Source organism: Corapipo altera, unplaced genomic scaffold, assembly GCF_003945725.1.
Source record: "Corapipo altera isolate COAL_440 unplaced genomic scaffold, ASM394572v1 57, whole genome shotgun sequence".
Classification (NCBI taxonomy): domain Eukaryota; kingdom Metazoa; phylum Chordata; class Aves; order Passeriformes; family Pipridae; genus Corapipo; species Corapipo altera.
In genome coordinates, this window is record NW_020884905.1 from 7,332,817 (window position 1) to 7,360,396 (window position 27,580).

The 27,580-nt window shown below is 49.3% G+C and overlaps 1 protein-coding gene across 3 annotated transcripts in view; it reads right to left on the bottom strand.

Annotated features, from left to right (window-relative positions):
- SGIP1 (SH3 domain GRB2 like endophilin interacting protein 1) overlaps positions 1–27,580 on the bottom strand; it is a 50,743-nt gene that overhangs the window by 12,035 nt on the left and 11,128 nt on the right. For all 3 annotated transcript variants that reach the window (XM_027651704.1, XM_027651703.1, XM_027651705.1), the window contains exons 2-16: positions 25,764–25,827; positions 22,881–22,905; positions 20,058–20,114; positions 19,547–19,601; positions 18,462–18,637; positions 15,300–15,311; positions 14,652–14,663; positions 13,743–13,767; positions 13,306–13,357; positions 11,916–12,001; positions 10,429–10,521; positions 9,089–9,163; positions 6,808–7,251; positions 3,780–3,901; positions 2,802–2,928 (exon numbers count right to left, since the gene is read on the bottom strand). In XM_027651704.1, coding sequence (XP_027507505.1) covers positions 2,802–2,928; positions 3,780–3,901; positions 6,808–7,251; positions 9,089–9,163; positions 10,429–10,521; positions 11,916–12,001; positions 13,306–13,357; positions 13,743–13,767; positions 14,652–14,663; positions 15,300–15,311; positions 18,462–18,637; positions 19,547–19,601; positions 20,058–20,114; positions 22,881–22,905; positions 25,764–25,827 — 1,425 coding nt within the window. The remainder of the gene's footprint in view (positions 1–2,801; positions 2,929–3,779; positions 3,902–6,807; positions 7,252–9,088; positions 9,164–10,428; positions 10,522–11,915; positions 12,002–13,305; positions 13,358–13,742; positions 13,768–14,651; positions 14,664–15,299; positions 15,312–18,461; positions 18,638–19,546; positions 19,602–20,057; positions 20,115–22,880; positions 22,906–25,763; positions 25,828–27,580) is intronic.

A 27,580-nucleotide genomic window follows, 5' to 3' on the forward strand; every position in this document is an offset into this window, starting at 1 on the left:
TGGGGGGAAACAGCTTTTGGAGCTGTTAAATTAAGCTCTTTGAATTCAGGAGGTGACAACCTTCCACCTCAAAGTCCTTTTGGTCACTGAGAAACTGTCATGCAAGGTGATGCGAGCGGTGGGTGTCGCCCGCTCCGAAGGCGGATTGTCTGGAAAGCTCCCTGCCAGTACAGTACCTGCCGGCATTTCACTGCGCCTTTCAAACGCGGGCAGTTTGTCAATAAAAGCATCATCCTCTGATAACACAAGCAGAAGAAACGCAAAGGAAAGAAAAAAAAACAAACACAAAGAATGAGAACACGGATCCCAACTGAAACCAAGCAGCGCGTTGTATCAATGGAGAGACAGAGAGGTGATTTAACGAGAGAAATGAGGGAAGGGGCACTGACACCGGAGCAACAGCTTCTTTCTTTTCCGAAATTATTCAGACTGACATGCAACCACGGGAAAAGCACACCAGAGCAGCATGGACAACACGGAAATGGAGCAACCCTTCACATGCTCTTGGACAAACTCCATCAGACTTTGCCACAGGAAACAGAAGACGGGGAGAGTGTTGGAGACAGACCCTGTAGTAACCACAGGGCTGCAGGCAGCCCCAGATGGGTTGGGTTGTCCCAGCCCCCCAGGACCCACAGTGGTCCTTGACCTGCCCATCCCTGCACACCTTCCACTTCAGCTTTTCCTCTTTCCACAAAAATCCCCAGGAATCAGAAGTGCTCCCTCCTTCACTATGGATTTTCATGGGTGCTCATCCAGCATCAAGGCCCACCTTCGCCTTGGTGGGGACAAGGAGATGCTTGGACTTTCCCTGAGTGGGTCCCAAACCTCATCTGCCCCTGCCTGTCCCCCATCCAGCTTTTCCCAAGCCAAATCCTGGCAATGTGGCATCCACTGCTTGATTTATGTTGGATATTAGGAAAAGATTCTTTACTCGGAGGGTGGCTGGGCACTGAAACAGGCTCCCGAGGGCAGTGGTCACAGCACCAAGGCTGCCAGAGCTCAAGATGTGTTTGGAAAATACTATGAGGCACATGGTGGGAATGTTGGGGTGTTCTGTGCAGGGTCAGGAGTTGGACTCAATGATCCTGATATTAATTAATATTAATATCCTTCCAACTCAGGATATTCCAGAATTCTATGATTTAGTCTGTATGGAGCTGGAAGTGCAACAGCTGCAATCTGGGGTGCTCCTCCTGGCTGCCCCATTTGGAGTTCCCAAGTCCAGGGGTGACTTGGGAAGAGCCCTGATTTCAGCTGTCTTGCAAGGAAAATCCCCCATGGAGAGGGTGGGAGATGCTAGTGCCACCAGGCCCAGCCCCTCACCCCCCCAACAATGTCATCCCCACTGCTCAGCATGGGTAGGTCATTAAGAACATCAAGTAGCAGTTTTTGTTCATAAAAACATATATGTCAGAGAGAAAAAAATAAATTTGTATGACAGCCTGAGGGACCTGCTCAGCTGACAGGACCAGCATGCATCCCCCACACATGCCCCCTTTCCCACCCTCCTCCAGCCCCAAAACCATCCCTGTCCTCAGCCTGGCTGGTCCCCCCACCAAAACCATAGTCCCAGGTGCCCCGTGGCCACTGTGCCAGCAGGCACTGTGCCAATCCCACTGGCATCGTGGGGGACAGTGGGCACAAACAGGACCAACACACTGGGAATGCTCAGGGCTGGCTGTCCCTTTCTCCAGGTGTTTTGTTTTCCAGCAACACACTGTGACAGTGACCAACAGCCGGCGAACAAGTACAAGCACCTACGACACCTTGAGAGTGAAGCAAACAACAGGATGGAGACGCAGGTCGGAGACTCCAGCAAACCCACAGGGAGGGCTCGGTGCCACTGGCACCGCGGGGACAGCGCCTGGCACATGGCTCAGGACACCCAGCACCTTCCAGCCATCACACGTGGTGATGCCACCACTTGTGAGGTGACAGCTGGTGACAAATGCCACAGCCAGGCCAGCGGCTAAGCACACACCAACCAGCCAGGCTGGTTTTTGGAGGGTTGGAAAGAAAAGAAAAAGGAGGAAGGAGATCCTGGAGAAGATGGAGCTGCAGGAAGCGAGGAACAGTAGGGCTGGTAGCCAGGTAGGATGGCAGTGATGGCAGAAGACGGAGTGCCAGCAACCGGGATGGAAGGGAGGTGGGGACAGAGGGAATGGAGGAGGGAGGCACAGGGAGACCCAATGCCTGGAGCCTGGGAGCTGCCAGCCAGACTTTATTCCCATTGCTTGTCTCAGGCACCCGGGGGGTTTGGCGAACCCCATGTTTTTCAGGACATTCCTCCAAAAGAAAACTGCAGTTCTTTATTCTGCCTTAGGACATGCCAAGCTAAATGGTTTGGAAGAGTCTTTTCCAAGACCCCATTTCCCACTACCACTTTAAAGGAAAGTGCAAAATTAAGACATTCAAAAAGATTTAAAATTGTCTCCCAGACCCCAAGGTCTGGCTTCCAGCCCCCCTCCCAGCACAAGCATCTCCTGCAAAAAACCCTTATTTTGCTCAAATTTACAGACCACAACTACATTTTATGATATATTTCCCTTGGTGATAACCTTGACTTCCACCAAACATCCATTTTCCACAACATATGGAGCTGCCCCAAAGCTTGCCAGTCAGCATCACCCTCCTGATGCATCATGCCCCCTCAAATCCCTTTTTTCACTTAAAAAAACTGATGAAAAGTAATTAATGTGAACCCGAAGAATAATCTAGCAAATCGAAAGGCTTCAAGAATCATTTAAGGACATTTAGAGGTAGAAAGGTGAAAGAACAGCAGAGCTGTATGTTTTTACCAACGGTGGGAGTGGTGGCTGCACTCAGGGAATTGGTGGAAGATATGGAAGAAGTACTTTCAGCACGGGCTAAAGGTGCTATCGGAGGAGGGCTGGATGAGTGGATAGGAGGGCTAAAAGGCCTGGACTGTAGAAAAACATAAAATAACACAAGGTTAAAGAAAACACAGACATGTTTGCATCAAACAAACAAGCTTTTCCCTGAAGCCGTGAACATCAGGAACTCCAGCCAGCTGCTCTGCTGGCATCCCAGAGGAGTAAAGGGAATGACTTTAGCTCTTTTAGAGCTAAGACCTGGAGAGGCGATCCCCACCATCACGTGGGCCTGGGTGTTTGAAGTTCCCATCCACACTGAGGATGGGACCTCCAGAGGCCGCGGGATGGATGGAATGCACTTAGTGTTGGGAAGGGAGCGGTGCCATCTGGTGTCATCTCACCAGGGAGCAGCTTATCAGGTCCTTATGGGTCCTTTAGAAACAATTTTTTTGTTCAAATTGTGAATCCAAAAACTCTCCCAACCTACCTGAAGCAGCCTGGAGTGGCAGGACAGAATGTCACAGCCCAGATGGCGTGGTGGTGAACACCCCACCTAAGATTGCTGGGCAGTCCCACCAAAGATTGCCACATCCCCCTGAGCCAGCTACCATTCCCAGGACAGCTGGATCCACACTGCTTTACCCCTAAACCCTTCCCACTCCTGCCCCACCCCATTCTTTGCTTTTTGTCATGACTGCAGACCGTGGTTTCCCTGCGCTTGGCATTACCAGGCTGGGCTACCTGATAACCACGTGTGTGATAACCAGATACGTAATATGGACAACCAGAAGCAGTTACAGCCCTTCCCAGGTGGAACCCTGGGAAGTGGACAAATCCTAGAAAACCCCAACCTGCCCTGGCAGCCCCCACCAGTCACTTGTTCTGTTATCCGTGTCAGGCCTGGAAATGCCACCCACCACCCCTCGCTCCCTCCCAACGTACCACATCAGCGACGGGGGGCTTGCCGGGGGGCAGCTTGGGCCGGGAGGGGGGCCGGGGGGGCGGTGGCGGGGGGGTGCCACAGGTGGCCAGTGGCGTTCCAGGGCGAGCTGGCGACGAGGAACCTGCAACAAACAGGAGCCATGAGCACCACACAGACAGTGCCCACAGCGCTGCCCACCCCAGATCCCCCACCCACCCAGGGGTGCCCATGCACACCCCACACAGCTCCCCATGGCCACAGCCCCACACCAGGGCACAGAGCATTCCAGGACTGCTGATGCTGAAGAATTCCTCACAGGGGCTGTCCAATATCCCGCTCCCTCAGCCAGGGAGCTTTAGGCAAAATTGTTATCAGAGGAGACTTAAGGCTTTCCCAAAAAACAGATGTAGGCAGGAGGAATATGGTGCTGAAGCCCTGCAGCAGCTGGTGCTGGTGCCACAGCTCTAGGGCTGGCACAACTGGTGGAAACGGTGGGTAGTAGGGACAAAGCCTTGTCCCAGCAAGAGGGGAGAGGGCAGAACAGGAAGGTTATGAGTTTTGCTAGGAGTGTAACATCTCCCAAGACTCTGGAAGAGTCTTGCAGAACAAGTGGTGTTGATCTCAGGGTTCACATGGTCCCCAGCGGTTGCTGTCCTGCTGTGTAAGGGAAGTTCTGTAATCAGATGGAAATTTTGACCAATGCTTTACAGAATATACAGGAGACTTTTGCTCCATGCACAGAAATTCCTTCCCAAAGATGTTCAGCAATAACTGGTGTTGTACAGAGCAGTCAGAGATGGCACCATGACATGAGGGGCACAAGGAGTGGGAGGAAATTCAGACCCCATTCCCAGGACAACTGACACGGCATTTGCCACTAGTCTCCATGGAGTTCAGCAGCTCCATGCTTGGCTCAGACTGATGATAAGACAAGGACTTTGGCTTTATTTTTCCAACTTACAAGAGAACAATTTCCTACATTTTTTGGGTGATAGTTCAGATTAAGGAAAGACCAAAGCTAGATCTATAGAAATAAGCAGGAGATAAAGGAGAGCAGGCTAAGCCAAGAGAGGGGCTTGTTTAAATGGAGTAAATTCCAGTCATTCTTTGGCACAATTCCAAAGTACAAGCCATTTTTAATTAAAAGCCTAATTTGGGAATCAGAGTCTGAATTTTTCCTTACTTATCCCAATAAAAGCCTGATAAAATAGGAATTATTCAGGGAAAATAGCCTTGCGGCACTGAACGAGTGTGGCAGGATGGAGCCTTCAAGGGAGTGTTCTGTGACCACCAGGTAGCCAGAGACCTGCCAGACATTGGCTTCCATCCCAGAATAGGTATTTCCTGCCACAAGAAACCATGGCAGTGTGTGGAAATAAGCACGAGATCAGAAGCCTGCTGGGATGCTGGGCTTGGCACAACTTGGTCTGGTGGAAGGTGTCCCTGCCCATGGCAAGGAGTTGGAATGAGATGAGCTTTGAGATCCCTTCCAATCCAAACCATTCCATGATGACTCTACACCCATCCCCAGCCCCGATTCAGTGACACCCACAAGCCCAGGCTCCCATGGGATGTGAAGGCAGGAGGGCATCCTGGGATGGCTCTACTCCACAGCATCCGAAAACCGGACAGGCCCAGGACCAAATGCAGCACCAGGGGCCTTGGAAAGGTGGAGAGGAGTGTGAGGGATGCTGGATCCATCTGCCAGAGGATGCAGCTTTTGGAATATTTGCACAATTTTTCTGTGGGTATGTTAACACTTTGCATTTTCCAGCTTGCTGCACTGGGGAAGGCTGAGGTGACAGTGGGATGCAAAGCAGTCCAGACTGAGACAGGAGGCAATTCCTGAAGAAGAGACATGGATCTTCTTGGAGACACAGCTCCTCCATCCATCCCTACATGGGGAGCCCTGACATGTCCCCATCCTGTGGCTCTTCACTCCCACAAGGAGCTACTCAGTTGGCATGAGGTTGGAGAGCATGGTGGAAGAATCTTGCTGTTTCCTGCTGCCAAACTCCAGAAGTCCCAGCTCCAACCACTGCCACTAGCAGCCCCCACATGGATTCCCACCCTCCCAGCACAGAAAAGCCACCACCACTGAAGCAAAGCCACACTTGCAGCACCAGCCTCACAGGGTGGGACACCCCCAGCAGCCCCTCCACACCCCTTCCATGTAGGTGACAACCCAGAGGAATGACACTGCTCCCAAGCTTCCATGAGGCTGGTGTCACATGCTGGGGCACAGGTCTGGGGGCTGCACACCCAACACACCCCTCACCTCCCCCACCTGGGTGGAGGTTCTTCAGAGCCCTGAGAGGGTAATTCCCTCAAAAATAACTTTGGTGGATGCAGGATGGCAGCACAGGTGTCCAGTAAGTACCTTTGGGGGTCAGCCCCTAAAATAACAGGTTCAGGTCACAGCCCCTCAAACACCCTCAGAAAGTGTGTGTAAGTTGACCTCCACCAAGCTCATTTGCCCTAATGGGCACTGACATTTATAATTTATAATAATTTATAATTAAGCAGGCAGCCAGCACCTGCCAGACAGACCAATCAGGTTCTGCCCTGGGAGAGGCTCACCCTGGAAGACATTTCTCCTGGCTCTTTACACTCAGAGCCAAAAAGGACCAAGCACTGTCCAGACCTGTGCTACCTGTGAGCTGGGTGGGTGACAGTGTGTGGTGACCTGTCTGCAACAGATTTAAAGGACTCTAGAGCTGAGGCTTGCTCAGATTATTTGCCTGAAATATTTCTGACTATGTTTACTCAAACCTACTGAGAACAGAGCTGCAGCAATGGCAACCCCATCCCAAATTCCGTGCACGGCAGAGGTGGGAAGGGCGGCTCTCCGGAGCTTTGGGGAAAGATCATCAGCCCCATCCCACCACGAGACACGCAGCGAGGAGCAGGGGGAGGACACAGGAGGCGGAGGGCAGACGACGGACGTGGAAGCACGAGACGGGCCCGGGCGCAGGCACAGCCAGGCGGGAGGGGACGCCGGAGGCGCTCAGGGCCCCCCCGAAGCACAGCCACGGCCGCGGGACGTACCGCTGGTGCTGCCCGTGCTGGCGCCCGGTCCGGGGGACGAGACCACCGTGCGGTAGGTGGGTGGCGGAGGGGGCGGCGGGGTCGCTCTCTGTCCCGGCCCAAAATCTTTGGGAGAGGCCACCGGCTCCACGTTCTCATCCTTCAGGTGCTCAGAAACCTTCTTGTGAACCTCCTCCAGGTGCAGCGGCGAGGGCAGCGGGCGGGAGGGCTCCGCCGCGGGAGCATTGGCTGGAGCAGCCGCTGCCGCCGGCGGGGATCCCGTTTTTTCCCGGGGCGTCAACTCTGGAGCCGCGTTTTCCGGGGATTGATCAGAAAAATTGACCCACTTGTCTTCTGCGTTCGCAGCAGCAGATTTGGGGGACGGCACAGGGCCAAAAATGCTGTCCAAGTCATTGATGGACGGGAGTTTGTCCCTTTTGGGCTCTGCTGCTGCCTGGTCCCCTCCTGTGGTCAGAGGAGGTTATTTTACACTTGGCATTAAGCGAGGGCTGCACTACTCTCTACGGGCTCTGTGCCAGCTACTTCTAGAGGAGATGCTCTAAAAACATGGTTTCTTATAAGCTGCTGGGGAATATAATTCATGTGCAACAAAGTTCTACATCAGGCCATGTGCAACATATAATGAACCACACTGGGTCGAAAGGCTGGATGAGTAAACATGCACCATGAGCCAAGCCCTGCTCCTCCATCACTCACATCCAACAGTACTATATCATCCCAAAAGTTACAGCCTTTACATGTCCTTTAAATGACAGCATGTCCTTACCATCACTCTGGATTATCAGCAGATATTAAACTTATGCACTCAGCGCTCTGGCACACCTCACATTATATATATATATTTATAAACACACGTATAAATATATATACTTGAACATGCTGGTTTGCAGCACAGGATGCAGACAGGGTGAATGTTCTTCAGTCACAAGCAGCAGCAGATCAGGGGATTTCAGAGCTCTGCTCACTAACCAAGCCACCACACACCAACATTCCCATCCGACTCCATGACCAACACAGAGATGATCCATCAGCCAAACGTTACATATCCAGGGAAGGGAGATCCTAAAACTAACGTGCCCTCTGGGCTCCTTGTGCCAGCATCACCCCACCTCTGCTCCCATGTTTGGGGGAGCCATCTGCTGTTCTACATTTGGGATAAACTTTTGAGAATTTTTCTCAAACAAACAATGTAGAACTCAGCCTCTTGCTTTACATGATGCACAAGGCAGAGCCCAGCAAATGGCCCAACACACGTGGCTGGGCTTGACATTTGCTCCTGTGGCTGAATCAATGTATGGAGATGGACACTGCCAGCCTGGCTGCTCCAATAAATAGGAAAAAATCAAGATATGGGAGCATGAATGAGATGTTGATGGATAGAGCAGTGAGGTCAGAGCAGGGGATTTCTTCATGGAAAGGTAATTTCATCCCAAGGTGCTCTGTCTGTCCCCATGCAGTGCCCTATCTAAAGGCCAGGCACTGTATCCCCTCCTCAAATCCTGCTGCTCCATCAGACGGCACCCTGCCAGCACCATGAATTATATACTTATAAGCACTTTATGTTTTCTGGCTGCAACCAATCCCTTTCCCTCCCTGTCCTCAGGTTGTCCTTCATTCCCAGCACCATTCCATTCTCTCTTCTCTAGCCCAGGCTGTGAGACCAGGAGGGGCTTTTCCCACATGCCCTGGTAGCAGTAGGAATCTGGGGGACAGGGAGTGCAGGAGCAGCTCCCTGACACAGGCAGACACTGCCCTGTTATTCCATAAGCACAGACCATTCAGGGCTGCTTCAGGTGGTAACAGGGTTCTATATATTCCCAATTTTGAGCAGGACATTAAAGCTTATGCTGCATTGCATTTCCAGAGTGACTGATCTCAAAGTCAGGGAGAGTGGAGAAAACATTAATTTCACCAGGATGACACAAACCTGGGGGCCAAAGGCATCTTTGTGCTGCTTCTACAGCATCACCCCAACTGCAGCATCCACAAAGTTGTGGCTGCCCCATCTCTGGAAGTGTTCAAGGCCAGGTTGGACAGGGCTTGGAGCAACCTGCTCTAGTGGAAGGTGTCCCTGCCCATGGCAGGGGCTGGAACAAGATGAACTTCAAGGTCCCTTCCAACCTAAATCAGTCTGGAATTCTACAAATACAAAGGGAAGAGGATGCACAAGGACCAAATCTGTGTCCCAAACGCAGCCATGGGGAACCACCCCCCCACCCAGCACCACCCCTGGAGGCTCTAGATCTCCCAGGACTGTGCCCTGGCACACACTGAGTTTTACCTATTCCCACAGGCAGGGGGGAGCCGGTGCGCGGCGGTGTGGCCGGGATGTTCTTCGGTGGGAGCGGTGGAGGAGCTGCAAGAGAGCAGAGAGGGGAATAAATTCAGTTACAGTGTCTTAGGAAACACAGTTTTACTGGGAATGGGGGATATGACAGTGATGAGGTTGCTTCAAGCCCCGTCCAACCTGGCCTTGGACAATTCCAGAGATGGTGCAGCCACAGCTTCTCTGGGCAACCTGTGCCAGGGCCTCACCACACTCAGAGGGAACAATATCTTCCCAATATCCCGTCTATCTCTGCCCTCTGTCAGTGTAATGCCATTTTTACTGGGTTTTATGAATTTTATTTCCCCCATTTTTAATTCTCAGACTGTACTCACACATTTTAAACTCCTGAATTACCATTTTAATTAAACTTGTAGCCTCTGAGGCACAGATCTGCCTCTGTGTTTCTCATGTGCCCATCCCACATGGAGCCAGGATGCACACAGGGGAACAGGAACACTGTGGCTAATTAAGAGTGGCTAATTGACCAGTACTGCTTTATAGAGGCATTTTTGCCAAGCAGATGCAAATCAGATCCAAGGCCAAACCTCCTGGAGGAGCAGCCCATGAGGTACTGTGGTTTCCATCATCACCTTCCCAGTCCCCTTGGAAGGTGGAGATGTGCCCAGACGTTGCCTTGACCTTGGCACATCAGCACCAGGGCCAGGCGTGGGTTTGGCATGAAATCCATTGGGCTCATGGGTAGTGAGGCGGGAAGAGTAGGAAAAGGAGGAAAAAATGACCTTGCAGCTTGGGAGGAGGAAAAGCTGCAGTTCCCCAGCTGCCTCAGGCAATGGGGAAAGCTGCAATAAAAATCAGAGATTTGGGGTTGTGCTGATCTTCCATATGTTAACTCAGACAAAAAAACCCCAGTGTTTCCAACCTCTCCAGCCAGATCATTAACACGCATGATCTGATATTCCTCGCCTCTGAAGGCAGCGTGGCTTTTACCACAGCTTCCAAGCATGACATTTGTCCTGGCTGGAGAGGTTTCACCTTGGAAACCCAGCTCTCGTGGCAGCAGCACATATCCTAAGGGAGGATGTGCATAACCTCTCACACCCCGAGTACCATCCACCCTTCCTTCCCATCCCAAGTACCATCCATCCCATCCCTCACCCAATCCCGTTCCTTCCTCCATCCTGCAGTACTGCAGCTCAAGTCAAGCCAGGGGGAAAAACACCCTAAACCACAAAATGTTATGGAATTGCACAGTCTAGATGAGGAAAAGTCAAATATTTGTCCTGATTTCTGTATATATTATTTTTTGATTGACAACCTGCACAATCACTTACTTCCAGTTGGAAAAGGTCTCGGAAGTTTTGGGGACTCTACACTTGTGTTGATGGGCTGGACTGAACCCCAGATCTCAGGCTGATCTAGAGCAGCTGAAAAATCAAAAATAAATAAATAAACCTTTTAAAGCAATGAGAAAACTAACCATCTTCTTCCGAACACCAAAACACCTTCATCTGAGGCTTGGGAAAAGAGGAACCAAACAGTGATACAAACCTCTCATTAATTAAAGACAGGGGGTTCTATAATGGTGAATAATTAAAAGCTTGCCTGATTTTGAAACAGGACATGCAATTAGTTTGACACTCATGCTGCTTGACAAACAAAACAATGCCATTGATGCATTTAGAGGCTTATTACATGGAGGGAAACATTGTATTAATTGCAAAAATTGTCTGATGTTTTAGGATATGCAAAAAAACCCCATTGGGTATTAAAATGAAAAGATACAAATATATTCACAGAGGTTGTAGGGAAAAAATTTTCTAAGTAAATTAAATTTATTGCACTTTTTGGAGGGGCTGTGTGCAGAGAACTGCAAGCAAACATAGCTTTGATTAAAAGAATTAACTGGAGTCGTAAATGACAAGACATAACGAGGCTACAAGGGCAGTGGCCATTCCCTGGGAGCAGAGTCTGCCGGCTCTGGGAGGAGGAGGAGGAGATCTCTCTGGGAACAATCTGCTCCAGAAGGTGAATGGGGTTGTTATTTGAGGAAAACAAGCCTTGCAAGATCACTGCACTTTGGGAAAGCTGGGAAAAATCAAGCCTGGAGGAGCAAAGTGTCTCTGCCAAGCAAACACTGGTTTGGGGGGAAAAAAGACATTATTTAGATAGCATCTTCCCGAGAATGGAGGCATTGTCCAACAGCTCCATCCAGCATCCTGCTATTTCACTGAAGGCAGATCTGAGGTTTTGGAGTGGTGTTAAACTCCTCCCCACACTTTGGGGAGCATCGAGGGGCTTGGTATAACCATGGTTTGATTTGAGAGTCAATAATTTTGATATCCATTAGCTGTTCCCTGTCAGGATCTGTCCCAGACCACATAATTAACTAATTGACTTAAACACTTGCTCTGTTTCCATCTAACCCGTATTAACCCCAGACTGGGAACTCTGTCACCTGCCCTTCGCCTTCAGCTTTAGCTTTGTCTTTTCCTTCTTTAAGAGGAGGGTTAGGAACCTGATCAGGGAATTGCTTAGGTTGGAAAAGCTCTCTAAGAACATCAAGTCCAATCCAGCATGTTCCCAAGTGCCACATCCACATGGCTTTTAAATCCCTCCACCACTGCCCCGGGCAGCTGTGCCAGGGCTGGACAACCCTTTCCATCAAGAAATTTTCCGCAATATCAAACCTAAACTTCCTTGGGCACAACTTGAGATTATTTCCTCTTGTCCTATCACTGCCCTGCTTGCTGGCAGAGTTGGATGCTGCCAGCTGTCCCCAAGGCACTGCCAGAAGATGCCACCCATGTCCCCAGCCCACCGTCCAGCTTCTGCTCCTCGAACGCCGACTCCAAGGGGGGCCCGAAGAGCGGAGCCAGTGCAGCAGGATCCTCCCCTGTTTTCTTGCTGCAGGATGAGACAAGCACAGAGGAGCCATGAGGATCAGGTTTGTGCTCAAACCAAGAATTTGAAGCAAATACGAATATTTTCAGGTAGTGTTTACATTTCAGACCTGGGCAAACACGAGGGTTTGGGCAGTGAAAAGGGAAGGACAGTGGTAGCACTGGCTATAGCACTGTGGTACCAACCCTGTAGTGCCAGAGCAGCTGCTGGGACAGTTCAAGTTGGTTCAAAATTAGTCAAAACTGAATGGGAAAGGATTAATAAAAATAGTCAAGGTCTGGACCCCACTCTGGTCCAACACACCTTGAGTCGAGCCCTGCAGCTACCTGGGGCACATTCACAGTAACACTTGGTTTTACTCCATATAAACTTGCGTGTTTGCTTTTCTAAATCGATATATCCCCCCAGCACAATGTTTGTCAGCTCTCCCTATTGATCAGGCTCAAGGTGGCTTACAGGAGTGGATGTCCTTGCTGCTCTTATAGGAGTACAAGGATGGACACTGTGCATCTGAAACTGGGGGCACCACTACCATCACAGCCTCTCAATTCTGCCAGAATCACAGACTGGTTTGGAGGACGTTAAAGCCCATCCCATTCCACCCCCTGCCATGGGCAGGGACACATTCCACTATCCCAGGTTGCTCCAAGCCCCATCCAACCCAGCTTTGGACACCTCCAGGGATGAGGCAGCCACAGCTTCTCTGGGCAACCTGTGCCAGGGCCTCACCACCCTCACAGGGAAGAATTCCTTCCCACTATCCCATCGAACCCTGCCCTCTGGCAGTGTGAAGCCATTCCCCCTTGTCCTGTCATTCCTTGTCAAAGTCCCTCTCCAGCTCTCCTGGAGCCTCTGTAGGCACTGGAAGGGGCTTTAAGGTCTCTCGGGAGCCTTATCTTCTCCAGAATCCAACAAAGAGCCCATGGACCCAAATCTCCCTGTGCCTGCTGCATCCTGCATTTTCTCAGTGTATTTAAAGCCAAACACAGATGTTCAGCTGTCTCAGGAGCCTAAAAGGTTATAAAAGCGATGTTGCTGCAGTGGTGCCTTTGATGAGCCAAACTGGAGCAGCTCAACTCACTAATGGGTTGGTAATAGTTGTAGGGTAACAAATACCCAGTGAATTTGCTCTTTATTCTGGGTTTGCCCTACCTTGATGTAGATGATAAAGGATCAAAACCTGAAGGAGAACACATTCAGCCCAGTCTAAATGTTCACCTGCCCATGGAACGCTCAAAACCCACATTGGGTCGATGTGCCTGGACATGGACGCGTTGGATAATCCCACTGAGGGGCTCTGTACTGACCTGGCAGGGTCTGGTGTTGGTGTGGAGCGCCGGGGCCGCGTGATCTCCTCACCTGTGGCACAGGACAGACAGCATAGGGTAAGAGTCATTCCCTGCCCACTCCTCCCAGACCCTGTGCTGGCAGGAGATCTCACACCCAGTGTGCCACCAGCATGGCACACATCCCACCCCAGCAAAGAATCTGCTTTTTAATTTAGATTTATTTCTGTAGAGCACTGAACTAGGGAGCTGCACTGCTATAGCACACTATACTCCCTGTAGTACACTCCAGGTACCCCAAGGATGCCCCACATGGCATTTTAAGGAAAACTTTTGAGTGTCATCATTCCTGCCCGGACCACTTTAAAGCAAACCTTCCCCACTCCCTTCCCCCCCTCCCCCAAACACCTCCTCCTCAACTGCGCTGACTGTTTTTCCAGGCTGCAGAAGATACTTACTGGATAAATTCCTTTTAATTGTCCCCTGGAAACAGAAACAGAGAGGTAAGTGGGATGCACGGGGACATAGGCACATGCCAATTGTCACCCAGGAGCAAAACAGCCCAGCAGACGTGGCAGGAATTGTCTAAAGTGACATTTACTGTATGTGGCTGAAATACAGAGAGCGGACAGCCCTGCCAGGAGGTTTCTGACCCACTCAAAGCCATCATTGGCAGCTCTGCTTTTGAAGACATCCCAGCTACCAGTGCCTTGGGGGGTGGGTCAGTTACACCCTCACCCCATTAATAATGGCATAAACCCCAAATCCTTATGTTTGATGGCTGCAAATCAATCTAATAATGTATTTTAGTAATTTAAGTCCTTGCTTTTGCCACATCACACACAGCTCCCCACACACAATAACTTAGGTTAGAAAAGCCATGTAACATCATCAAATCCAACCATCTCCCAGCACTGCCAAGGGCACCACTGACCCATGACCCCAAATGCCACATCTACACACCTTTTAAATCCCTCCAGGGATGGGGACCCCAGCACTGGCCTTGGGAAGATTGTTCCAAAGCCAAATCCCCCCCAGTCAGAGGAATTTGGAGCTGTGCAGCAGAGAGAGGAGCAGGAGCCCCACAAGAGAGGGTTGGTGGGGACATCCCAGGACCACAAGCAGGATCTCCAGGAGGTTGCAAGGATGCAGGATGAGCCTTGGAGAACACCTATCACTGAGGGCCCCTTTGCATTATCAAGGGGAGGCAATCCTCTTGATCCCACCATCACCTGGGGTCACACAGCAGAGTGGGTAGCAGCACTGGCACCCAGTCCCCATTCCCTATTCCCATCAAGCACTGACTTAGCTCCCTGCAGCACTCCCATTCCCAGTAGAGGAGGAAGGGGAAAGGAGTGTGTCCTTACCGGGCTGCGCCGCTGCGGTCAGCGAGAAGGAAGAGAGAAGAGACACCTGGTCAGAGAGTGACAGGTCAGCACCCCAAGTCCCCCAGAGCCCATCATACCCCTCTGTGACCGCTGCACCGGGTGGGCTTCTGCTCCACACAGCCTCCACCACTGGAGCACAACACCCCATGGGTCACCTGGTCACCCACAGGTAACCCAAACCCTGGAAATTGGGTGCATTTCCCCACTTTGGGCTCGGAACAGTTGGTAGCTCAGTCCTCTTGGGGAAAACAACTCCTCTGCACACAGGAACCACAGAAGCGATGGATCACAGATGGGTTTTCTGCTTTCTCATACCTTTGGATGTGCCACAATCCACTGATAAAAGAGTGCCCTTAGCCCTTACGCATCTTGTCCAAACACCTTTCACCCAAACTACACCCCCAGACTGAACACTCAAAGCAAAGACAGCTTAGCTCTATTTTTAAATGCTCTATTTTTAAATGTTCTAAGTCAACAATAAAGGAAGTTAAACATCATTCTAGAAGGGCAGGATTTGTTATTTACATTTTCCATTTCAGCTTTAGAGATGTGCAGAACAGGCACTGTGTGACCAGAGGATACAAGGCTGGGTTAAAGTATTAGGGAGATAAAAATTGTGTTTCTTACCGGACTTTTCCTCTAAAAGAATGCAGAAAGAGAAGAAAAAAAAAAAAAAAGAACAAGAGTATAAGATATTTTCTCAAAAGGGTAACAGAGAAATTAAGGATTTGTATTATGACCAAAGCATCAGGTTAAAGACACGGCAAAGCAGAGGGTCACGAGTGCACCAGCCAGGCTGTCACCCATCCAGCTGGGAGACTGGACAGAAGGAGAGCATACGGAAATATAAAACTTTTGTCTGAGCCATCTTATAGAAGAAATTCACTTTTTTTATCATTAACAGGCCCCACTGGCTATAGGCAACAGCCATTCCCAGCCTACTTCATTCCTTGGAAGGGTCCGTGTGGGAGAAAAGTCAAAAGGGCAGAAATGGTGTTTTTAAGTGCTTAAGTTTAAGGCTGTTACTCATCATCTTAAGCCAGTCACTGTTTTTCCCACAAAGTCCTTGTTCCTGGGTCTGAGTTTTCATGTAGCCAAGAGCAAAGCCAGCAGGAGCAGAGGTGCAGGTGAGAGGTCTGAAGCATCTGGGCTGTGCTGGTGGGGCATATGGCACAAGCAGGTTATGCCACCAGCACCTGTGATCTTCTGCACCAGAAATGGACCTTGAGCTGTTGGGCTTCAAACAGAGGGAGCATCTGACACCAGTTTACACCAGCATCTCCAGTTTTCTTCTTGTTTCTAAGTTTTAAAGCACAAGAATTCACACCCCAAAGGCACGGAGAGGACAGTGACTACAAACACAGGCTGCCCAGAGAAGCTGTGGCTGCCCCACCCCTGGAAGTGTCCAAGGCCAGGTTGGACGGGGCTTAGAGCAACCTGGGATAGTGGAAGGTGTCCCTGCCCATGGCAGGGGCTGGAATGAGATGAGCTTTAAGGTCCCTTATAATTCAAAACCAGTCTGGGATTCCACGGTCTACTATCCCACTGCTCTATTCCAGGGGGATGCAATGCCAGAGCAGGGCTTTGCAGTTGGTTTTGGAGGGAAGACAAGCCCAGGACAAGGACCTGGCAGCCAAGCATGGAACTCCTGTGGATGCAAAACTCCTTCAGCCAGCTTCTGCCTGGGGCAGTGGTGCTTTCCTGGGAAGTGAGGGCAGTGCCATGTGCCAGGATCCGGAGAGCAGGAGTGCCTGGCAGCAACACTGCTCACTCCCCATCTGCACACCTTGGCTCCCTACACCGGATTTTGGATCCCCACATGGGTGAGCAGCATGGATCCTTCTGTCCAGCCTGGCACAGGGCTTTTCCCTGAGCACGTCTGCACTGCTTCACAGGGAAGAACAGGCTCCAGCCCAAGGCCGAGCTCCGCCAGGGACAACAATTATCCCAAGGCACAACACAGTGTCCTAACCCAGCACCCAAAGCCTTCGGACCACATCACACAGGCATCCTCCTCCCCAGGGGCTAAACCCTTCTTAAATTATGGCAAAATCTCTCCACCTCAGCAGGAAAAACACCATGGAAAAGAGGAGACAAAAATCCTATTTAGCAAAATTCACATTCTGTGGGAATTTGGTTTTCCTGGAGAAAGCGAAGGGCAGAAGAAATGCTGATCACAACAGCCTAATCCTCATATATCAGTGCAAAACTCTTCAGTCAATGAGAATTAAAACCACCAAGAATCTTTGCGCTACCAGGACCTTCGTGCAACCATCCAAATTTTTCTTAATAAATCTTTCAATCCCAGAATGGTTTGGGTTGGGAGGGACCTTAAAGCTCATCTTGTTCCCCACCCCACTGCCACAGGCAGCGATACTTTCCCAACCTGCAGCATCCCTGCAAGGGATGCAGAAATCTAAGCAACAAACAGACTTGGCCCCTTAAATAAATTCTCAGTGCCTTCCTTATCCAATTTTTAAAATATTGCACTTTTTCCTCTCTCCTCCCAATGTCACCTACATTATATACATACACATGTGCAACAAAATGCTGAGGTCATCACTCTGCAAAGCCAGAATTTGCTTGGTTTCACAATAAATTAGTCCTATATTTAGTATAATTATCTTGCAATCATTATTTGCCTATTTGGCAAATAATTGTCAGTCTCAAACTCTCCCATTTTGCTGCATTTGCTGCTTTATTATTATTATTTTAATTGTTGGGTTTGGGGTTGTTTCCCCCCCCCCTTTTTTTTTGTGCTTCTCAAAGCATCCAACTGCAATTTCTAACCCTTGAATGCCAACAGGCAGAAAAGGAAGAAGAAAGAAAATACACTGATTTTCTTTCATCTTTGCTTCGGGTTTGAGATTCATTCACACTTCAGATACAGGTTATTTATAAATCATGGGAAGCATCGTCTGGAAAGACATTAAAGCCCACACTAAAAACCACTGAAAGACCAAAACCCAATCTTTTCACGGTTGAACAGAAATCTTAAAAAGCCTTAGGAAAAGCAGAGAGTGATGGTATTTATACCAGGAGGGACTTAGAAGAGATGACCGTTCCTTCCAGGAACCTGGATTCACCCCCAGGATGAGAAATGTCCCTCTAACATCCTATGGCAGTGTGAAAACCCCCAGATACTTTCCTTCTCCTGGGAATCAGGACAAGACCCTTCTGTTTTATCTTCTGAACGATGATTACATTAAAAAACAAGGAAAGGTTTATGGTTTATATGTAACATTTCATGTATAGTTTATATTAATTTATAGTATAGTATCAACCCAAAGCATGATGTGAAGCCACAATAGCATGATACGAATATATACAGTTCATATTCATTTATAGTTTATATGTAGCACTTTAAGGCATTTCCAAAGGCACTAGTAAGACTACAGTATAATGTCATTTTTCCTTCCCTCCTCTATAATTTAGCTGAGAAATTTTTGTGACAGACCTCATCAACTACCTGCTAACCCAACTCCCAAATCAAGGCCTGAGATCTCACAAAAAAGTTGCCTTTTAAGATCCTGTTATGTGTTCCAGGAGGGGAAAAAATAACATTAAACTGGTTGGAATCCAAAACTCTTCCACCTTAGTGGCTGCAGCTCAAGCAGACAGAAGAATTCCTACAAAAGTGCCCTCTCACCCAGGCAGAGAAGAGGCTCCACCTCAACATTTCATGGAGCATCAGCATGGAAAGCAGAGCTTCCCACGTGCTTGGGATGATCCCTGTGGAACACCACTGCTCTTGGAATTGCAGGAGAGAGGGAAACACAAAGGACTCACCACAGGGGATGGAGAAAGTGCAATGTTGCCTATGGAGGCCTTCAGCTCATCCACAGTGGCCGCGCTCCTCAGGACATCCTTCGCCTGCAGGGGCTTGATCTTGATGTTGAACTTCTTGTGTGCCTCCTCTTCCTCCTCAGATTCACTTGAGGAGTAGAAGTGCTTTCCTTTGGTAGGTAGAGCACAGTTAAAGAAAGATTCCTTCTGCTTCCCGGGCACTCCAAGGCTGAAGCCTCCCTGGAGAGCAGGATTCAGGTGTTCCCCAAATGCTTATCCCAAATCCCCAAGGGCAGGAGTGAATCCTCCTGTTGTGCCTGTCACTGCGGTGATCTTTCACTGCTTCATCCATGTGTGGGCAGAGGACATGGGAGTGGTGTTCACAGGGATAATTCCAACCCTGGTTTAGCCCAGCAGGGGTTTGTATCCACATCTGGATTTCACAGAATTGTTCAGGTTGGAAAACCCCTCTAAGATCATCAAGTCCAACCCTTCCCAGCACTGCCAAGGCCACCACTGACCCATGTCCCCAGGTGCCACATCCACATGGCTTCTAAATCCCCCCAGGGAGGGGGACTCCACCACTGCACTGGGCAACTGTGCCAGGGCTGGACAGCCCTTTCCAGGAAGAAATTTTCCCAATATCCAACTTGAACCTCCTTGGGCACAGCTTGAGGCCATTTCTTTTTATGCTGTCCCTTGTTCCCTGGGAGCAGAGCCCGACCCCCCCCTGGCTCCACCCTCCTGTCAGGGAGTTGCAGAGAGCCAGAAGGTCCCCCCTGAGCCTCCTTTTCTCCAGGCTAATGGTGGACATGGTGGCTTCCACAGGGCATCCCACCAGGATGCTCCCACATTCCTCACACTTCCTCATTCCACACCAGTGGAACAAAGACAATTAAAATCACCTTCTGTTCTAATGCCTCAGGTAATTCCCTCTGGAATTTAGTTTTAGCTGTGGAATGATAGCTCAAAATGAAAAAAAATTAGGAAATAATTATGATAAATAAACATAGCCAGTGGCCTGACTGTGAACCCCAACTCATCTTACAATTTGTAACCCAAGAGACAAAGCCAACAATAAAGGATATAGCCTGGTTCCTCAGGTCGGATGCTGTATCCCTCCTCATCAAGTTCAGGTGAGTTCTGAGTAGGAATATAGAATTAGGAATATTAATTCTGTTCCTGGAAAGCTGGAGCAGCTCTTTCCTCCTGTGGGAAGTGATGTCCAGCAAAACTCAAGCCCCTGGGGCTACACAGAGCAAAGGCAACCTGTGTTGTGGCACAGCCTTCAAAGTTCACAATTAATTTTGCAGTGCTCAATTTTTGCAGGAAAGCATTTTTAGTTCTTGGTTGTAAACCAAGGTTTTCTTTGGATAAAGTACAACATCCTGTTGGCCAGGACAGAGCTCTCCAGAGCCACCTCATTTCTGGGCAGTTTTATACAACCTGATTGACTTGCAGACATGAAATGGAAATCTGGACACAACTGACACCCAGACATCACCCAAAAAGCCCAAAATCAGTGTATGGGAACATCCTGAGTTCCCCACAAGGATCTGTACATGTACTGGATGATGGGAAGCTCTGTGGGACACTTACGTATCTGTCCCAGTCAATCTCCGCATAAAATCCATTCGGGGCTCCATTTGTCTTCTTCTGCAACACATTGGAAAAGAAAATTTACATGTTTTAAATGAATGAAACAAGAAGACATCATATCTTGTAGTTGTGCCTTGGCATGGCTGGGATGCCACTGTGGAACTTCCACACGTGCACATCAGTGAGATACATCACCATTCCCTGTTTCTGGAAGGTCTCCCATACCAGAGAGATGAAAGGGTGTGTTTGGAAAATTCATTAGCTGAAAATACAACATTTCTTAAGGAAAAGCACCAAACAGCACCATTTCTCCATGTGCTGGGATGTTCCAGCCCATGGGGAGAGCTGGTGGCAGTGGGGGCTCCCGATGCCTGTCAAGCAAGAGGTAACATCACAACTTATCAGGAGACAAACACCTCCCCCATGAAAGATTCAGATTCTGTTACCCAACACGCCAGGATTTATGGCCCCAGCCCACAGTGATGCCAGGATGGAGCAGTTACGGGTGTCTGGGATGACGTGTTAGTGCATGTCATGACACACCAACAAACACAGAGGTTATCGCTGCTTTGGATCAAGGGAATCTGGTTTGGAAGGAGGCTTTGGGCACCCATCACCTGGGGGACTCTTTGCTGGTCTGCTCTGAGCACCCAGAATCCACCCAGAGTTCCCATTGGCCACCACAGCCAATGAACAGCAATGTCAGTGGGGACCCACCTTAGACTGGGCTCAATTTTGGACGTCTAAATTGGATAATCCAGTTCCCTTGAGCTGCCAGAAGCAGCATCCTCACCCCAGCACCTGCCAAGGGTGTGACACAGTGCACTGGCCTGGGGCTGGACCCAGCACGCTCACCCTCCATATCTTACCCATCAGACCTCCAGATGCTGCCCAAGGACGGAGCAGCTTCCTGAGAGGCTCAAGGATGAAGAAACATCCTCTGGATGCTGTTCTGTGGGACTTCTGGATGCTGTTCCTTGGCACTCCTGCTTTTCCCCCATCCGTTTCCATTTAACCCCATTTCTACCAACCCACATACATCCTGGTTGAACCTAAGGAGTATTTTTCTGTATCCTGGATTTCAAACCAAGAAGGACTTGCTGTTTTTAAGGACCCTTTGGTAGCTGTGAACCAAGCTCTGCTTTCCTTACCGAGTTATTTCCTCCTTCCCGCGCACTCTCGGGTTTGCTATTGCAAGATGGATCATTGGGACGAGGGCTGGGCTGCTGCAAGGGATGGGGGGTGTCAGAAAAAGGGTTAAAGTCTCTGCTCCTTGGTTGTTGGTTTTTTTAAATACACAAAAATAAGCTACAAGGGACTAGCAAACACTGATTTATGAGGAAAGGAGGGCTCAGCTGTGGCTCCATCAGGATTAAGCACAGTTTTTACTGGAGGTTCTATTCAGCAGTTGGAGGACTTGCCTCTTGGCTACTCCAGTGGCTGCAAACATTATGGAGAGAACATGTTTTAGGAGGAAAAATTATATTCAGTGTCTTCATGTCCAATTCCCCTGCTTCAAATACATTCAGCAGCTTCATTATACCCCCCAAAAATTGCATTTCTGCATCCTTCAGCTTGCTGAAGCACTGGAGACCCTGCCCTGCACCCCCCTCAAACAACAAGCCACTTGGAAAACAAGAGTAAGAGCCCCATGGAGAGGGCACCTGAGCTCACCTGAAGTCCCTGCACCCCCATCTGGTAAGAAAAGCTGCCCAAGGCATTTCTGTGGCAGAGGGAACAGCTCTGGGCTGTTCTCTGCATGTTCGCAGAGTTATTAAGGTTGGAAAAGCCCTCCAAGATTGAGTCCAATCTGTGCCTGATCCCCACCTTGTCACCTAGCCCAGAGCACTGAGTGCCACGTCCAGTCATTCCTTGGACACCTCCAGGGATGGATGAGTCCACCAGCTCCCTGGGCAGCCCCTTCCAGCCTGACCACCCTTTCCATGAGGAAATTCCTCCTGATGTCCAACCTGAACCTCCCTGACACAGCTGAACCTGAACCTGTTAATGTCATTTATTCATTTACCACTGCTGAATAGAGCCCTGGTTCAAGTGTTGCCTGAGCTGCTGATTTTTTAATCTCTATTTCTGAACAAGTTTACAGACACAGGGCAAGCCTAAAGCCAAGGATTTGGGGTTAGATGGGGAAAAAAGTGATCCCTTGGAAGGAGCAGTTTGGTACCTTAACTTTTGTATGGCTTTGAAAAAACACCCCAGCACTGCTCTCCCTGCTGAGCCTCCCAAGGGGCTCATTTTTAAGGTGAAATTTTAACATCATTTGTTTGAGAAATAAAGCCAGCACACTCCCAGTCTGACTTATTGATATCAAATGGCTAAAGGAGACAGGGTCCATCTACTACCCAGACCTAGCAGGGACATTTCTGCCTAACACAAGACATAAAAGCAGCAATAATTAAAAAAACCTCAAGTATCTCCTTGTTTTCAGGTTAATACAGAAAATAAAAATAGATATTGGAAGCAGCTGCTCTGACAATTTCCCCTTAACTCCTCACACAGCAAATCTGACCCAAGCCAATTAGCAGGAGTGGAAACAAGGATGAGGAGCCGAGGGTTTTAGTAGGACACCTGGTCCCTCTGCCCCTGGAGCTCCTCAGGTCTCCCTGTATTATTATTTTCTTTGTGTTAATTTCTCAGGAAACCTGGAATAGGTCATTGTTTCAAAGAGAGATTCTTACTGAAATTTGTTTTCTATATTAAACAGAAATGAGGAGATTGTTCACAAAATGCTGATGGTGGTGGGTGGGGGAAGTGACACTTTAGGGGCCACAATAGGAGTGGGACTTGGGTCTGGGCAATACTTACGATGCCATCCCTGTCTGGTGAACCCCTGCAAAGAACAGAAAGAAACAGAGCTGTGTTAGTGCCCAAACCACATCAGTGCTTAATTAACTTCTGGAAATGGTTTTCTTAATGAATCCACAGCAGCAACAGCTGTAATTATGAAATTATCAGCAAACCTGAATTAACTGTCCCACATGCTCCTTGTGAAACCCACCCAATGGTCTCAGAACTCTTGTCCTCTTGTTATCAGATGACAGATTTTATGTTTATTAGTGATAAAGTGCTCCTGCTGATGGTCTGTCCTAACTGAGGAGTTGGGCTGGCTCCTTGCACCCATCCCATGGCCACACCCCTGCTCCAGCTCTACATCCTTTTGCAGAAGACAAAAACCACTTCTACAGTAATTTTGAGAATTTTCTTCTGCCAGAAGGACAGTCACTTCTCTCTGGAATGGATTTGAAAACTGATGAGGCTCCTCAGGGATCCTAATCCCCAACTGATTATGGGATTTGGGCTCGGTCACAGCAGCTCCACAGCCACATTTCAACACTGCCCAGGGGTGCCAAGTTATTTAGTGAAGACAAATGTTTATGGAATCCAGACAGGCTCCTCCACCTCCCATGTGCTCCCGAGTATTATGCATTGCAAATCTATGGGATTTGCCACCAATTCATGTCTGACTCAGGGCATCCTGGTAACCCTGTCAGGAGTTGTTTGTTTTAGCAGGGAATAACGCCTTTCCTTGGACTTCTCCACATCAAACATGTCTGCATCCCATCTCTCCAATCTTCTGCTTAATCTCTTAGCACAAAGGCCTTTGAAACTCTTTGGGAGAAGCAAAAATCTCTTCCGCATCTGTGTTTCCTCCCAATGTAGGGGTGTCACCTGGTCATATCCTGGCTGAAATTACTGTGGAGATTATCATTGCTCATCAGGTGGAGGGAAGAGGTGGAAGGTCCTCACTACAGTGTTGCAGCTCCAGCAGATCCCGCATCTCTCCAGGACCAGGCAGCACCTCCGGAGCCACCACCACCACAATGCCCACCACCAGGACTGGGGACTGTGGTGGCCTGGCCATGGCAGAGGGTGACGGGGCTGGTCAGAGCCCGCTACTCTCCCAATGCCCCTCCCAGCCCCGACGGGGTATTTGGAGAGCACTCGGAGCCGTACGGGGCTGTGACCGTGCGGCGACCCCGCGCCGTGCTAATCACTGCTGTGCTAATTGCAGTGTCCTCCACAGCGGCCTCTCTGCGAACTCCTTCCCACCCCCAGCACCCCGGGATTCCTTATCTCCTGTGCCACCGGCTCCCAGAGCCGCTCGGAAGGGCAGGACAGAGCAGGCATGGAAAGTGTGGCACTGGGTAAAGGCAGGAGGGAGACCCGGCTATTTCCCCTTCTTGTGGAAAATCGAAGCAGGCTGATTCCTGCCCATCCTTCTGATAAATTATAGGTGAACCCACACATGGCTGGAGCTCCTGGTTGTCCCACTGATTGCCTGGCTGGTAGATGGATGCCACCATTCCCGGTGACAAGCCACTCTCTGCCAGCCAGAGAACAGCCCAGTGCTGCACAACCCTCTTTTGAGATGTGCTCCATGTCTGCCCATTTTTGGTCCCCTTTTTGCAGCAGACAAAGCCCTGCACCAGGCATACCATGGCTCCAGGTGCATGGCCAGGTCTTGCAGATGTCCCTTTGCACAGGAAACCTCCAAACTCCCAGCCACCAAGACATAAAACAGCTCAGGGAAACAAACCCAAATGAAATTAAAAAAAAAACCTTGGAGTGTCTGCTGTGCTAGACATTAAGCAGCTGCATGATGCTGCAGATGCAGGGATGGGGCTCCCTCCTGCTCCATTCCCAGGCTATGAGTGGTACAGGCTCCTTTGTCAGAATGCTTTGGGACATCTACCCCAAAGCCACAGCACTGGTGGCCAATCATTGAGGTTGGAAAAACCATGGAGTCCAACCATTCCCAGCACTGCCAAGGCCACCACTAACCCACATCCCCAAGTGCCACACCCACACAGCTTTTAAATCCCTCCAGGGATGGGGACTCCACCGCTGCCCTGGGCAGCCTTTTCCAATACCTGACAGCTCTTTCCATGAAGAGATTTCCCCTAATATCCAGCTTAAGCTTCTCCTGGTCTGAGATAATGCTATTTCCTCTCATCCTGTCCCTTGTTCCCTGGGAGTAGGCTCCCATCTCGCTCCACCCTCCTCCCAGGGAGTTGCAGAGAGTGAGAAGGTCCCCCCTGAGCCTCCTTTTCTCCAGGCTGAGCCCACCCCCAGCTCCCTCAGCCACTCCTGGTGCTTCAGACCCTTCTCCAGAACAATCTCAGGACTGGTATCAGCACCCCACCAGCAGCTCTGCACCCACACAGAGCATCCCCTGCCAGATACCGGAAGATCCCCCCCCACATTTTCCTGGAAAGCAAAATTATCTCTCACAGCAGAGGCAAAAGCTCTTGTGCTCCACCAGCCCCCTGCTCCCCATCATCCCAAGCCTGCTCCAACCACACAGCCCCACTGCCTGCACAAGCATCTGTTTAAATTGAATTGGCATCTATAAAGAGCTCAGCAGACAAGGCAAATTAGTAGTTTGGGCAGAGATTTATCTGCTGAAACTCTCAGAGGAGTAGTTTTCCTCTGATCACCACTCACTGTCACCGTAAACCGCACACACGCAGAGAACCTGCTTGATCATCTCTGCAGCAACACCGAGGAAACCCCTGATTTGTTGGCCCCTGGATGTACAAGGGGAAGCAGCTTCAATGTATTTGTTATTAAACACTTGATCTAATAAATGCCTGTGATGGCCCAGCTTCCTGCCTGTCCTGGTACAGTGGCATCCACTCCTCCCTGGCATCATTATACATCAGTGTGGTTTATATCTCATGGACTCACGTGGAATCAGTGTCCTTTTCTTTCTTCCGTATACCAAAGGCCTTCCTGGTACGTTTTTTCAATCCTGTGGGTACAAGGAACACAAAAAAATGCAATATTAATATAACACTTCAAGTAAATCCTCCAAAAGGTTCCCTATTCCCTTGCTGGCTGTAATCCATAAATAAGGTTAAACAAGGAAAGAGCCAAACCCCAGAAGCTGCCAGCAGGACTTTGCAGGTTGTGTGTACATTTGCTTATGCCATTTATTTGTTCACTTAACACTTATTAACTTGATCCCAGCGTGTGGGGCTGTATTTCACAGTTAATATTTCTAAGCTTTCTGTCTTAATCACACCCTCATGTTGCGTGTGGGCTCTAACGCATGGAGGGGAAACCCCTCTTTGGTGTTAAAAAACGGTTTAAATCATGAGGTTGGTTATCTTCTGTGGTGATTCTTGATCTGCACAGTGCTTAAAATGATGCCTGGTACTAGTAATGCTGGAGCCAGATGGGAAGTGGGAAGTCCTAGAAGCCCCAGAGCCTATCAGGGCATCAGCCACCACCACAACACTTGGAAGCCAGATGGAGGAGAGTGGGTTTCTCCAAGCTTCTCCCTCTTTTTACAGAATCCCAGACTGGTTTGGGTTGGAAGGGATCTTAAAGCTTATTTCATTCCTAGGCAAGGACACCTTCCACTAGTCCCGGTTGCTCATACACCCCCAGCCTATGGGATCCATACATCCCAGCTGCCATGAGCAACACAAGCAGCTGGAACCCACAGACTCATCCTGCACCTTCATGGACAGTTTTGGTGTCACTATATCCATGCCTTTCATCTTTCCTACTTTCTTCAGGACTCAGATGAGTCATTAATAACAGAGGAACATTCCCATTAATCTCCCCCCAGAATAACTTCATTCTCCAAACTCAAAATAGAACAGGAAAGGCCAAAACCCCCAGAAATGAGTTGTTTAGTCTTATCTGAAGCAGCACCCAATGTGGCTAAATTTTGTAACACAGCCTTCTGCTCAGTTATATAATAGGCCCACCATCTGCTTGAAGTGGTTATGATTGAGGGGGAAAAGGGATATTTAGGAAAGGGAGAACAAAAAATGACATTTTCCTTTGGAGATGGCTGTTGGGAGCCAGTGGGAGCAGGTCCCCCACCAAACCCCACTGTCACCACAGGGCATGCCACTGACTGCCCTGATAGTGAAATCAGAAAGGTCTTCAGGTCAGTGGGGTATGACACAGTGATTTTCCAGGAGTAGAATTTTCCCAGAATTTCAGTGGCTGCAGCTCAGAAGAGCTCATGTCTCCCCTGACATGGTGAAATGCCCCATCCAGTGGTGCAGGGGCTGAGCAGAGAGTTGTGCACAGAAAGGTACTGCACACTCTGGGCCTCAAATCTCCTTTCAGCTGTTTTTAGTAACTGAAGGATGATAAAACCTGTCCTGGCAAGAGCAATTGTTTTAAAAATAATAATAAGATCTTGTCCATGGAGGGAATGCTACATGGAGACACTATGGATTCATTGGAACCTCACAGGATAAGAGATCCACTGCTGGAAGAGAAAAGGTGATGGTAAGTGAGACAGACAGCAGAGAAGAGTCAGTGAAGCAGCAGAAAGGCTGAAAGCATGGAAGAAAGCATGAAAGAAAACAGAGTATATATATCCATGTGGGGTATAATTCATATTTAATTTACTATTATTTTTTTTCCTTGGTATAACCAAGAATTGGGAACTGAGAAACAGGAACTACTACTTCAAAATATGTAAAGCTTCATAGTGTTTTCTTGAGAATTACCAACATCTTATTTTCTACACCAAAGAC